At 38.4% G+C, this 13,695-nt stretch overlaps 1 protein-coding gene across 1 annotated transcript; it reads right to left on the bottom strand.

The window, feature by feature from the left end:
• Positions 1-4,950: 4,950 nt before the first annotated feature.
• Positions 4,951-6,092, bottom strand: LOC119782660 (BTB/POZ domain-containing protein KCTD12-like). The gene has a single exon (XM_038283704.1). The coding sequence runs from the start codon at positions 5,976-5,978 to the stop codon at positions 5,190-5,192; it is 789 nt and encodes a 262-aa protein (XP_038139632.1). The 5' UTR covers positions 5,979-6,092; the 3' UTR covers positions 4,951-5,189.
• Positions 6,093-13,695: the final 7,603 nt, after the last annotated feature.

The raw sequence follows: 13,695 nt of genomic DNA, 5'->3' as shown, positions 1-13,695 counted from the left end.
CATCAAATCTTCCAAAAGAACTTTTCAGTTTTATGCTTTGTTTATTGTTGGATCATTTTCAGCTAAGTTTATACAGCTTTAGCCCTGAGAGCTTAAATCCTTACATCGAAAGGACACCTTGATCCTTTAGTTATTATAACTTAATTCAACCATACTGTACATTCTGTATAGCAAACTTTCTTTCATTTTTAAACTTTTGCTGTTTTACCTATAAAGTTATACTTAGGATGTAATTAATGCAGAACACAGTTTATTGGTTGTAGAAAAATGGTAATTTAGATGGATTAATCTCCTTCCCAAGAGTGGAAAAAATGTACAACTAATTCACTTGCTTGAAAGGATGTTGCTTATTCCCTCCAAATGAAAGCATCATATCCACATTTTTTAAACTTTTATGTTGATTTTTTAAAGGCTTAAGGTTGTAAAATATATTCTCTAGAAAAGTTTTTAAAAACACCTGTATATTGTATTTAATGCTTATGCTAAAAATAAAGCTTCAAATCTGCCCTCAAAATCAACCCTAACAAAAAACTATGGTATTAAAAAGGACATTTGAGGTTAAACCTTTTCACATTTACTACTGATCCTTTCCAGTTTTTACTGCTCCCACACACCTGATATATACAAAGCTTGAATTATTTATTCATGCCCACATCTCTGTGTGAACAGTGTGCTGAGTGTGTACACTGAAGAAACAAAAAAAAAAAAGAGTTAAACACAAGCAGGTCACAGCAAGCTTCAGATAGAAGCTGAAAGGGAAAGTGTGAAAGATTTAGCACATGAAGCTGATTTAAAGGAGGCCAGCAGGCTGGCGTGATCTGCAGCTATGTAATTTGGCTAATTTGGCTCCCTTCGTTGGTCTTCCTTCTGCGCTTTGTGCACTCAGAGGTGTGTGTGTGTGTGTGTGTGCCTGTGCATGGATGTGAGAACATTAATAGCATTTGGCGATGAGAGCTTTCTTCAAAAGAGAAAATAACATGCAGTGAGTGAAATGTGTTTGGGAGGTGTTTAATCGGCAGCGACACGAATCTATTTCACAAGGAAGAGAATTCAAAAAGAGATTGCAGAATTTGCTTCGAATTTACAGTACACTTAGAAAAATTCAGTCTTTTTATCATCTTTCTAACCAATATTTATCTTTGTTTATTTAGAGCATCTTCTTCTTTTATAAAAATAAATATAGACACAATTTTTCTTAGAAATAGAATGAAATTTGACTCGTTTTGTTGAGCTTTGTTTTTTTCTGTCTGGTAGAAAATAGCATGGCCTACTATATCCTGTTTCTGGAGATGACATTAGGGGAAGAGTTGCAGTCCATCCTTCCTTTTTCCTGTCCAGATGGCAGCATCAGCTGATAGGACACAGAAAGTATCTTCTTTAGACATGACAGTGTTTGAAGCGTCTCAGTAGTGTAGACGTGCATGAGGGATGTTTGAGAAGTGACCATGTTTTCATTTGTGTTGTTAAATTTACAATCAGAAATTTAACGAACATAGGCTTTGTTTAGAGACAGATTCTTCTTTATGAATGATTCACTTTGTGGCTTTTTTCAAATATAACTTTTATTGCAGGTTTGTATTCAAGTTCACTTTGACATACAAAGCCTTTTTTGTATTCGGCTTTATCCTGGGATCGCTTGGGTTTGAGCTCCAGGATCCCAAAGGAGAAAAGACATTTGATTACTGTACTTGTCAGCCAAAGAGACCCCCCCTTCTCATTCGCTTCCTGCCCAAGGGAGATAAAAAAGAGACCTCTTCTGTGTTGTGCTGCTTTGGAAAAACAGCAACCCAAGTTGTCTTTTTTTCAGACATTTTTCAGCAGTTTCTGCAGTGTAGCCTTTAGCTGGAAATTCATTATGAATCATTTGAATCCAGTGAGAGCCTTGATTGGGAAACATAAAAAGAGCAATAGGTAACATGTCTTAGCTTGGTTTAAAAGCTGCTAGATATGCAAGATAAAAAAAATAAAAAAAATCATAAAAGCGTTGAGCTAAAATGCTTTTTCTCTTGTATTTGAGTAGCTGATCATTCTGTCACTAAAACACAGGAAACTCAAACACTGATGTTTTTTGTCAGATTATTTCAATCTAGATGTAAAGCTGTCACTCATGTCAACTTCCTGTCTTCTTTTTCTAGTGACCTTTCAACGATTTAGTTATAAAACTGTTTAAAGAAAACTTTCCTCATATATGGCCAGCTGACATAATTATGTAGTGGTTCCTGCGTACTTGCCTCTATGCTTGAGGCCATTTGTCCTTGGGTGCAACAAAAGATGGGGGATGAGTAGATCAGGGGAAGAGTAACAATCTGATTTGAATTTTCTAAAGTTGCGGAGGAAGATAATAAAAATTTTTTAAAGTAGAATGACTCTTAGCATTTGTTGGGGGAGTGGTGGCCTAATAGTTAGAACATTGCGCTTGGATGCGGGAGGTCCTGAGTTCAAGCCCCACTCCCACGGACTGCCACTCTGGGTCCCTGAGCAAGCCACTTAACCCCAGGCGCTGCACAGTGGCAGCCCACTGCTCCCTGAGGGGGATGGGTCAAATGCAGAGAGATTTCTCCAGTACATGCTTAATAAGGTTCAAGTCAATTCAAAGATTAATGCAATAATTAATCTAATAAAACTCCAGTACATATTACACAACAGATGTTTTGTTTATTTTAACTGATAATTTCTGTGAATTTTGATGATTATAGCTAATGGAAACTTACCACTCAGTTTCACATAGATCAACAAGATAATTTGAGATTACAGAAGAACACACGGTTATGTTTTGACCTAATCAGACTCAGTGACACCCTCAAAGGGAGGCGTTGAATAATCTTATAGCGACAGTGGCATCAGATAAAGGATTTTGCCCTGCAACCGAAGGGTTGGATTGGACCAGGGGTCAGAGGGCGAAGCTGACCCCAGGACAGCTGTAGCTATGTAGCCGGCCACCATCATTGTGTGCGACTGCATGTAGTGTAACGCCTTTGGAGTCCTTTCATTTAAAAAAGGTGCTAAAGGCCATTTACTACTTTGTTAAAGAGGCTGGCTGTACACAGATAAGTGTAAGAAAAGGGGGTTGTGGATAAATAAACATAACCAGACTAATAAGAGGATTTAGAAACAGTCTACCTTGTTCTGTTTATTTCTTATTTGGACATGGAGGTCCCAGATTCTGGAGCAGGAATCTAAATTATTTTTAAGTTTCATTAGAACATTTTAAAGTTCAGTCATGTTTTGGGGATGCCATTTATTGTTTGAGAAGCTTTGGAATATTGTCAAGCGAAACAGCAGAAAAGCCGAAGGTCGCTATTAAAGCAAACTGGGGAACCTTAACGCCTGAGCACAGAGAGAGCATGCAAGCAGCAGAGACAAAGTATTGAGCTACTATGCCAGACAGTACACAAACATTTTAATATACTGACAATTTAGTGTCAAAATTTTGTCTTTTGCAGTATTTTTGTTGTTTTTTTAAACTGAGTCATTGCATCATCTACAACCCCACCAAAACAATAAACTTAACAGAAATGGGTGATTAAAAGGGGTCCGTTTATTTGTCTATGCGTATCTTTCTGAACTCAGTTCCCTTCAAGAAACCTTGATACTCACAGAGAAACACAACAGTTTGGAAACAGGAATCAAAAGGACGAAACGATAGTGTTAAAATGTCACACTTTATTGGCTGTGTTTCGAATGAAGTAATGTTTACAGCAGATCAAGGCACAAAAACATGCTTAAGTTTCATAAAAGCAACACAGAACTATGACAAAATCTAAAAAGGCAACACTTAACATTAAAGACCCAGTTAGGGGAGACACCCAGGGTGTTAAAGAAGAACATCCTAATGAATATGTTCCTTAAAAGCATCTCCACAGCAACATTACAGTGAGAATGGGAAAACTGGAGAAGCTACTTCAGTTCTCTGCCCTAGAGCAGGGGTCTTCAACAGTTTCCAGGCTAAGGAGGACCCTCAAACTGATGGCGAGCTGGAGCAGAGACCCCCTAATTATATATATTGTATGAAATTTTATTATATCAAACTGGTCCTATAGTCACTCTATTACAGATGGATTAATGTAACGAAAGTAATTTCTCCCTGGGATTATTAAAGTATTTCTGATTCTGATTCCTTATTGATGGGACAGGTGTTGTGAATGAAATGGTGCACAGCTTTAAAGAGCTCCTTTGTGTCGCTTAATGTGTGCATTGATGGTTGAAAGACATCTTCTGCCTCCATTTATTTGTTTACTACTGTGTTGAATTCATGTTAATGTGTATTTAAAGAAATTTCAATTAGTGGAAAAGATTGCAGGGGGAAATATAAAAAAGTCTAATAAACCTAAACTATTGTGACCCCCATGCAGTATCTCCGTGGACCCCCTAGAGGTCCTGGACCCCCTGTTGAAGACCTCCGCCCTAGAGCATACAGTGGAATAAATTTAAGAACAAAACAAGTTCTCTAAAAGCCATACAGGCCATGAGGCCAGTGTAGCAGAAAAATATCCCTGTGATTTTATCTGAAAAGTCACGCTTGTCTTTGCTTCTAGAGGAGACAGTGGCGGTTCTATACCAAATGTACCAGGGGGCCAGTGTGTTTTCATGGAGGCACAGAAAAGCACGAAATAAAAAACAGGGCAAGGGATTCAAATATATAAATATAGCTGCATGAAGTGAAATTTCTATTCAATTAGGTTTAATTAAAATTATTTTTCTTATGAGGTCAATATACATTCATAATTGAGGAATTTTACATATCTTTCACTTAATTTAAGTTTCAATTAACATTTTCTATAAAATCTGAATTAGAACTCAAGAAAAACTGATAAAATCAGCTGTAAAAATTTGTTAAAAACAACATTTAGCAGATGAAAACTGCGACCCTATCTCAATACCACTGAAGCTATCACCTTATTGTTTTTAAATAATTAATAAAACATAATTTGTAAAAAAAAAATGAAATAAATCCAAAGGACCTATCAGTAACCATGTCTGTTCTTATCATTGGAATTTATTTTATGTATTATATCTTCAGGTATGGGCACTGGCCCCCGTTGGCCCCTGTCTAAAACCGCCCATGAGAGAGACTAAAGTTTCTTGCAGCAGCTGACCCTACCCGCAGGTTATGAGCTGAATCTAAAGGCAAAGCTGATTTACTTTTTAGTAATTATAACAAAAGCTGCTGGTGGTATGAGTCCAGCAGCTCATCTGCTGAAGACGTACTCAGTGTAGCTGGTCCACAGTTTGTCTTCGGACGGGTCATTGCTGCCGTAGGAGCAGGTCCCGGTGGAGCTGCAGGCCACCATGTGGAAGCCCGCCTCGGCCAGCCGGTCAAACGCCTGCTCCAGAAAGTTATACTTCAGGTAGTAGCGGGCGGTGTATTTGTCCGGCGGTCTGTCCGGGTCACGGCTCTCGTTCAGGGTTTCCCCGAACACCTCCTTAGCCAGAGAAATCTTCCCGCACACGGTTATCCTGGCCACCCTGCGGAATTTAGCGTCCGCCTGGATGTCTCTGCCGATGGTGTAGGTGCCTCTGTACCCGATGGTGATGTAGCCGGAGTTCCCACCCGGGGAGCGCAGAGGTCTATCCGAGGAAGAGGAGGAGGTGACCGGGCTGGTGAGCTCAGCCTCCTCCGGGTCTCCGCTGTCCTCCGCAGAGGAGCTGTCTTTACTGGCCGCCGCCAACCGCCGGGAGAGCTCCGGCAGCTGGAAGAAGTCCGCCTCCCTCTGCAGCCTCTTTCTCTCTTTAAAAAACTCCGGCAGGAAAAGCTCAGAGTCCCGTAAATAGTCCAGGATGTAGCGGAACAGAAAGCCGTCTCTGTCGAAGAAGAAGCGGCCTTTACTGTCTTTAGGAAGGTCTGCTGGGGAGTTCTGGGTGAACTTAGCCCAGAGTAGAGATTTGGGGACCGCCGTGAGAGTTTCAAAGCGGGTCACATACACCTGACCACCCACGTTGAGCTCCACCACATCAGGGAAAGTTGAACTTTGTGCCATCTCTGTCTCCTTCTCTGCTGGGTCCCTGCTGCTGACCTTAGGACGAATATCTGGGGAGGATCCTCAGTGTACAGTAATGTTTATAGTGGTTGGGTGTGTGGGAGGAGAAGGAAATGAACGGCCAGAAGAGACATTAACTGTTCAGTGGAAACGTGGTGCGTTCAGGGCCCCTGCTGGCTGTAATCCTCTGCTCCCATAGGTGTGACGCCAAGGAGAGACTGCTCCTCTGTATTGTTATCTGAATTAGCAAACACATTGAAAGGTAATATATTTTCCAAGAACAGAAGAGGTATGAGTCCATTATCTCGAATCATTTAACAACAGCAGCTGATTTAAATTTCAAACATATTCATAGGGTAAACTTTCACGCCTGTTAATCATTAACATGTCTTTATTGCATTGCAGAATAGCAAAGCACTCTCATATGCATCCCTTGATCCATTTTCAGGTCTGTAACTTTTCATAATATAAATAAAGTGACTCAAGATATAAAACATAACTTTCAGTAATTTAAAAAAAAATCTTGTAGGGCTATTCCTAACATAGTTCGATACAGGATAACATTCTCTGATCCTGTGGAAAGTGACGTATTTCATAATGATTTAGATATTAATGGGGTAAAACAGCAACAGAAAGTGAAATAGTTGTATTTTTGTCATAGAATGTGTGAAAACATATTAAAAGTGCAAACTATGGGGTAAGAACTATGGTATTCTGGGAAAATAATTGGCAACCTTCTGTTTGTCATTATTGTGCGACACTTTTATTTCACTTTTAGCTGATATAAAGCTTGATTTTAAGATATAATTGTAGACTATATATTTATATAGATATATATATATATATATAAAACACAGTAGTTTTAATTTACTTTGTATATACTCCATCTGTTGGTGTCATCATAAAGACATATCTTTTTAGAGTGATAAACTTTAAAACATAACTAAGATTAGTGTATTTCTTCATGTCTCCAAAATACTTAATGTCTCCAAAATAAAAGTCTTAGTAGCTGACTGTACTGATTTGTTTTTAACTTACTGTATCAAGGCCAGAGATATTTCAACTAAGTTTTCCTTCAGGTCTCATATCTTGGTCATATAAATACCCCCAAACTTGTGTTTAAGTTCAATAAGTTATTCTACTTTTCCAAACAGCATTTACACAAATTTATCACAATAGGAACATGTTCCATACTTCCAATATTTTAGAAAAATGAAACTGTTTTTCAGATGGTTTTTAGAGAGACAAGACATAAAAGATGAAATAACGGATTTAAAATTTGTCTAAAGCCAAAAGTAACATGTTTTTAAAAAGCTTATGCAAAAAAAGTAGAACATTTTGAGAATAAACCCGCTTAATTTTTATTTACTTAAATAGAATTATACGTTCTAAGAATGTTATCTGAAGGACTATAAACTTTTATTTCTGACTTCTGATAAACAATGAATGTTTATTCTGTTGATCTCCATTTTATTATCTTGAGTACACTGACATCTAGTGGACATTAACAGAAAAAGTGTTTTCTTAAGGCATCAATGACCCAACAGAGGGCATAATCCGGCAAACTCAAATTGTAGCTCCTATCTCCTTTTCCCAGATTCAGTCCCTTCACTTTTTGTGGGATCAACAGTATGGACACAGCAAGTATATGTGACCTGCTCTGCAGTTCTATTTGAGCAACATTCTTTTACTACTGTGTGTTAAATTCATCTTATCTAACCAGCATTCTTTGTTTTTTTATCCCAATGCTTGCAAGCTTACCCTATATATTAAACTTTAATGGGACTGTTTTGTTGCTTTCTTTTGGCAGTAACTTCCCAATCTTTACTCATTCATGAGGAGAGGTAAAATGCGCAAAATAGTTGTATCAAAGACCTTGAGGTGAAAGTAGTGAGAATATGTTAAATAAAAGAAACCCCCAGCAGCACCAGAGATAGGATAAGCAGTCTTTTTCCTTGACTGACTGAGATTGACACAATACAAAAGAAACACAGAGCAGCTGGGTATTCTAGGAGAAAGCAATCAACGAAAAGTTAATTGCATTAAGGTCTAAAAACAGGTGCACAATTTTTGGGAGTACAACTTTCATATTCTATCTGCACCCTAAAATCAAAGTGTTATTCTTTGTTCTGTGTTAGGCTTTTGGAAATGTCATCTTTGATAAGGTTGGGCCTTTTTCTTGCGAGCTGAAACAAGATAATTGGATGAAAGAGGATGTATGACTTAGCTCATCAGCCACTTCCTGAAGAGGAAGAAGTCCATCAAAAGTATGGCAACCCGTTTATAAAGCTCACTGTCCCTATCTCTAATGGCTGTCACTTCTGAGGCTGATCAGATCATGTTGCCTGCCAAAGTGTCTTTAAATGAGCTTTGGATTTTGCTGATTGATTTTCACACACTGACAAAACATGGCCAAACACACACACACACACACACACACACACACCCACACACACATGTAGACCCATTCATATAAAAGCAATGTTTTTGATTTTTTTTTGTTGTTGTTGAATAAAAACCCCAGCTAATACGCAGCAAATAAAACATTTTATTTAATCTTTCCTGCTCATAATAAAATAAATAATGCTGTAATATTACATTTGATCATGTTTGTAATTAAGATTAATAATTGGATTTCAAAAGGGCGCCTTAAAGACAACTTTTTACTAAATTAAACCAGATGAAACTAAAATGTTTCCACTTTAAGAGTTCTGGATAGAGCATATTGGCAGACTCAAATATATTTTTTGATCTTAAATGCAAAATGTTCATATATTTTTTTTTAACAATTTTGATATAATTACTGCTCTAAGTGGGTTGCTCTGTCAGCTAAAGGCATGTTTTACAGTCTCTATTTTTTTTTTTTATTTATTATTTATTTATTTTGGCGGAATTATTATCATTATGATTGTTATTCATACTTATTTGGTTTTCAATCCATAGATGTCTGGAACATGGGTTGTATGTGCGGGTGTAGTAATTGTGTTGTTGATAGTTTTTTTTTTTTTTTTTTTTTTTTTTGTGTGATGTCGTTGAGATGTAATTATGGAGTCTTTTTGTTTTGTTTTGTTTTGTTTTGTACGCCCTGGATGGGGTGTTTGTTGCTTTAATATGAAAAACTAATAAAAACAATATGATTATTATAGTCTCCATATTCCAGTTAACGATTAATCGGTTACCAAATTAGTTGATGATTCAGTTCATGATTAATCTGATTAATTGTTTCTGCCCTAGTCTTAAGAGGTACGATGAATTTTTAAATATGCACCCTCTATTTATTTAGGAATAAGAACATTACATCCATTTGTAATCTCAGGGTTCTACATATGTAAATGTTAATCATGCAGAAGAACGTTGACTCTCCAAGCAGCAAAAGATCTGAGCATGTTCCTCAGCCAGAAGTGCAGTTTCACTCTTGTCCTGAAATCATGTTCGACTCGGCTTGAATGGATTTTACATGGAAATCTCCATCATGTCCCTGAGGTTTTCCATGGTCCATCTCTGCCTAAGGTCCTCCGTTATTGTGCCTGTGTCCACATAAGAAAAAAATAAAGCACCTGCCTTAACAACCTACAGTGTGCTTACAGGGAGCATTTTTCTATAGATAATGTTTCTTGTTAACAGTCCACCTGGCCCGGACACGTCTGCAGCATCCTGTCTTCAGATGTTGCTTGTTGAGTTCAGTTCAGCCTTAAAAACTGTACACACTGGCCCTGAACTTCTCTGCCTGGACTTCACTGCAGGGCTTTGCTTCTGGTCAGTGACTTCCTCTCCAACCACCCCCTGATGGTGAAGATATGAGATTACAAATGGATGTAATGTTCTTATTGTAGGGCGACAGTGGCGTTGGGTGTAGAAGTTTGCCCTGAAATCGAAGGGTTGACGGTTCAAGCCCCGACTCTGACTTTCAGTGTCGTTGTGTCCTTGGGCAAGACACTTCACCTGCATTGTCTACTGAGGGCCCGGTGGCGCCAGTGTATGGCAGCCCCGCTTCTGTCAGTGAGCCCCAGGGCAGCTGTGGCTACAATGTAGCTTGCCACCGTGAGTGTGTGTGTGAATGGGTGAATGAATGTAGTGTAAAGCGCTTTGGTCAAGTCTCCTGACTTGAATAAAGGCGCAAAATAAGTACATGCCATTTACCATACTGTATGTAATATCATAGCTGCCGCACTCTTTTTCAACCCTGGCATGCCCCAGGGTTGTGTTCCCAACCTTGTCCTATTTGCCTTTACTCAAAACTTTTCAACTATCCACACAACAAACATGCTTCTTAAGTGTGGAATGACCTTTGGCGACTGTTATCGGTCTCACATACAACAATGAGAGATCTACTACAGAGAGGAGCACCTGAATTTGAATAGTCATTTTCTAAAACCCAGAAAGATCCAGGATGTTGTAGTGGACTACAGGAAGTCCAAGAAGACACACACATAATCACACCTACAAAAACCCATTTAATAGACTGGACTTGCAATACCGTCTCTTTATATACTACATTTCTATAAGCATTTTATTTTGTTATGGGTGTTTTATAAGTGTTTTTATTTTCCATATTATAAGATATTCAGAAATTAAAAGCCAGTTTGTGAATTGGTTTTCCACATAGACAGAGACAATAAAGAAAAAGTTGCTTAGGGGCAACAAATTGCACATTGAACAAAAGCCAGAACAAAGCCCTCATTTTAGTCTCCTAAGAATCTGCGGATAGAGAAGAGTTATTTTGTGTGAGAAATGCCCTCTACAAAACTCTGTCTTGTCAGGAGTAAGGGGACAAAATTCCATCTGTCTAACTGGGCAAAAGGTGTACTCTGATTTAATATCAGACAACAATGAAAATAGATTTTTCTATTTAACATGCAGGATAAATTTGACTGTTACTGTAAAATATTCTAAATAGCAATTATGAGATTGTAGCAAAATTATATATGCCAATATTTCTTAATTATAACTGATAACATTTTGGTTTAATATCTGCCGCAGGAATTGGCTTTTTAAAGGGTCTTTTTTCTGTTGTTTTAAGACGCTTATTTTATTCTTCCAAACATACTGTACTGACTAACTTAATTAGTTTAAATGTTTTGCTAGATATATTTACATAAATTACCTTCAGTCTGTTAAAATTAGCAACCAAGACAACAGGACCTTTGATAAAATAAATTAGTGAGTTAATGTGCTTTCCACTTTCTTCCACTTTGGTGTACTTCACCTTAGATTTGTTGTCAACTACCATTAAAGTTAACATACATTTCTGAGATGGGCAAACCTATCTGGCACGTTGAGTGCATCAGGGTTTAGAAATGTATTTATTAAATATCAGCTGTGGTTGTCATAAGCTGTACAACCTTGCAAACTGATGTTATTTTGGAGGTTTTAGACTAAGCTGGCATAGTTGCATCATTGCCTTGTAGCAAGGTGGTCTTGGGATCAAATCTCTTTGCATACTCTGGCTCTCTCCACAAGAGTCATGATTTATAATACTTAGGTCAATGAAATACTTTAGATTGCTCTTAGGTATGACTGTGTGCTTGAACCACGGTCTCTGTTTGGTGTCTTTGTGTTGTCCTGTGATGGATGGATAATCTTACAGGGATGTAGCCTTCCTCTTTCCTTATAAAGCTGGAGCTCAAGATGGCCATGACCCTGCAAGGACAACTGGGTAACTACTATGAATAGAGATTTTAGTTATGAATGTTAACTCTCTGCTGGTGAGGCTAATATTGATACCTTATTTACCCCTAGCGGTTGTTCTGTGGCATTTCTGCTGAAGGGAAATGTTTCAGTTTACCTCCAGTTCTAAAACGAAAATGGTTTGATATAAACTGATACTGTAATGTTCAGACTTATTACACTTTTGTGCTTTGACTGAGAATTGTTCCAAAAGCATTACCAGTGGCATCAGTGTGCAATCTTCCTCGCAACTATTACCTGAATCTTGTGGGCATACAACTGAACTGATCTCCCTAATTTAGTTTTGACAGATGAAGTAGCTGCTCTATTTGTATTCATGTTTTGTGAGAATGGACATTGCGATGTGTGTTTGTGTAAGAAAGAAAGAAAGAAAGAAAGAAAGAAAGAGTTTAGAGTTTAAAATTGCCTTTATTACACAATCCAGCAATCAATAAAACAAAACAAAGTTAATAAAATAAAAACATAAAAATGCAAAAACTAAAGATTCTTCATCTACTGAACATAGAGCACCATTAATGCCCCACTTATTTACAAAAACATTTATACTCTTTGTCAACTTAAAAAACTCAAATTCTACCCGAACACGAGCAATGACCAGTCTCTTAAATAACACACAGGCATCTTCCGTTTGACGACCATTAATTTTGTTCTTTCTTGATATCCATATTGCTAGTTTTGCCATTCCAGAAATGAAATTTAAAAGCACATGACAAGATCTCTTGTTTGCACAATACCGAGGACCATAAATGAAAATACAGCTGGAGGACTGAACACCAAAACCACTAAACAAACGATCCAAAAGAACAAAAAGAGGATTCAATCTTAAGCATTCAACAAAAAGATGATACAATGTTTCCTCCTGTAAACAAAAAGGACAGTTAACACTAGCGCCAGGATTAAGGTGTGCCAGATACCTGTTTGTAGCTATTGCCCCATGTACAATCCTCCACTGGAGGTCACCCGCCCGTTTTTCAATCGGGGGTTTGTACAGGGACCGCCAACAGCCTCTTGGGGTAGAGCTGGTGCCAAAAAAACTCAGTCCACCTCGACACCCTCACATCTGCCAGAGAACGTATGTTCAGAACCTTCACACAGCTAGTGTACAAGGCCTTCTTCCCCAAGCCTTTAAAATGTCCTAGTGGTGAAACTTGGAAGGACAACAGTTTTTCTGGGTCGTTACGCCATTGATCCACTGCAGGAGAGACACTAAATGAGGGAAATACATATTCATACTCATCATCCCATTGGTTAAAATGAGTATTATCAGCAGCAAATGCTCTGACATGGTCTGGTAGAGAAGCACAGGCTTCCACTTTCATCCTCAACATAAGCCTGTTGGAACGCATATCAAGACGCTCAGTTAGGTTGGACACAGATAGCTTCATCAGATGACCCAGCTTCACACATCCGGCTTCTCTCAACTTAGACCTTAAAGTACCAGATGACAATAGCTGTGATGAGATGAAATCGTTTCCAAACAGAGGTTCTTCAAAGATCCACATCCCTGGTGATGTATCAGCCGTCCTCTCAAAACTGAAAATCTGCCAGGCATTTAACACCGAATGGTAAAATGGAGTAAGACCAGATAAGTCCAAGGATCCTTGTCGTAACAGAAAGAGATGTTTATCATATCCAAAAGATCCTGCCTTCCTTAAAAGAAGACGTGCAGTGTCCAACCATGGTAATCCAGTACCATATAACAGTTTCTGCGCTGTTTGAAGTCTGAAAGTTGCAATCCGTGAGGTGATGTCTATGAGTCCTTGTCCTCCCTCCTCCACTGGTAAGTACAGGACAGCAGCTCTCACCCAGTGACGTTCAGACCAGAAGAAATCCACTAGAGTCCTTTGAAGACGTTGAATGAGAGATGCCGGTGGTGTTAACACAGTCAGTTTATGCCAGAGAGCCGAAGCAACCAAGTTATTAACAACCAGAACTCTTCCCCTGTAAGACAGCTGAGGCAGCAGCCATTTCCATTTGGATAGTCTGACACACACTCTCTCCATGACACCCTCCCAATTTTTTTCCATAA

The sequence above is a fragment of the Cyprinodon tularosa genome, unplaced genomic scaffold (genome assembly GCF_016077235.1).
Source record: "Cyprinodon tularosa strain WSP-4 unplaced genomic scaffold, ASM1607723v1 ctg197, whole genome shotgun sequence".
Taxonomy (NCBI): domain Eukaryota; kingdom Metazoa; phylum Chordata; class Actinopteri; order Cyprinodontiformes; family Cyprinodontidae; genus Cyprinodon; species Cyprinodon tularosa.
The sequence above is the reverse complement of the archived record's forward strand: the minus strand, read 5'-3'. Positions and strand labels throughout refer to the sequence as shown.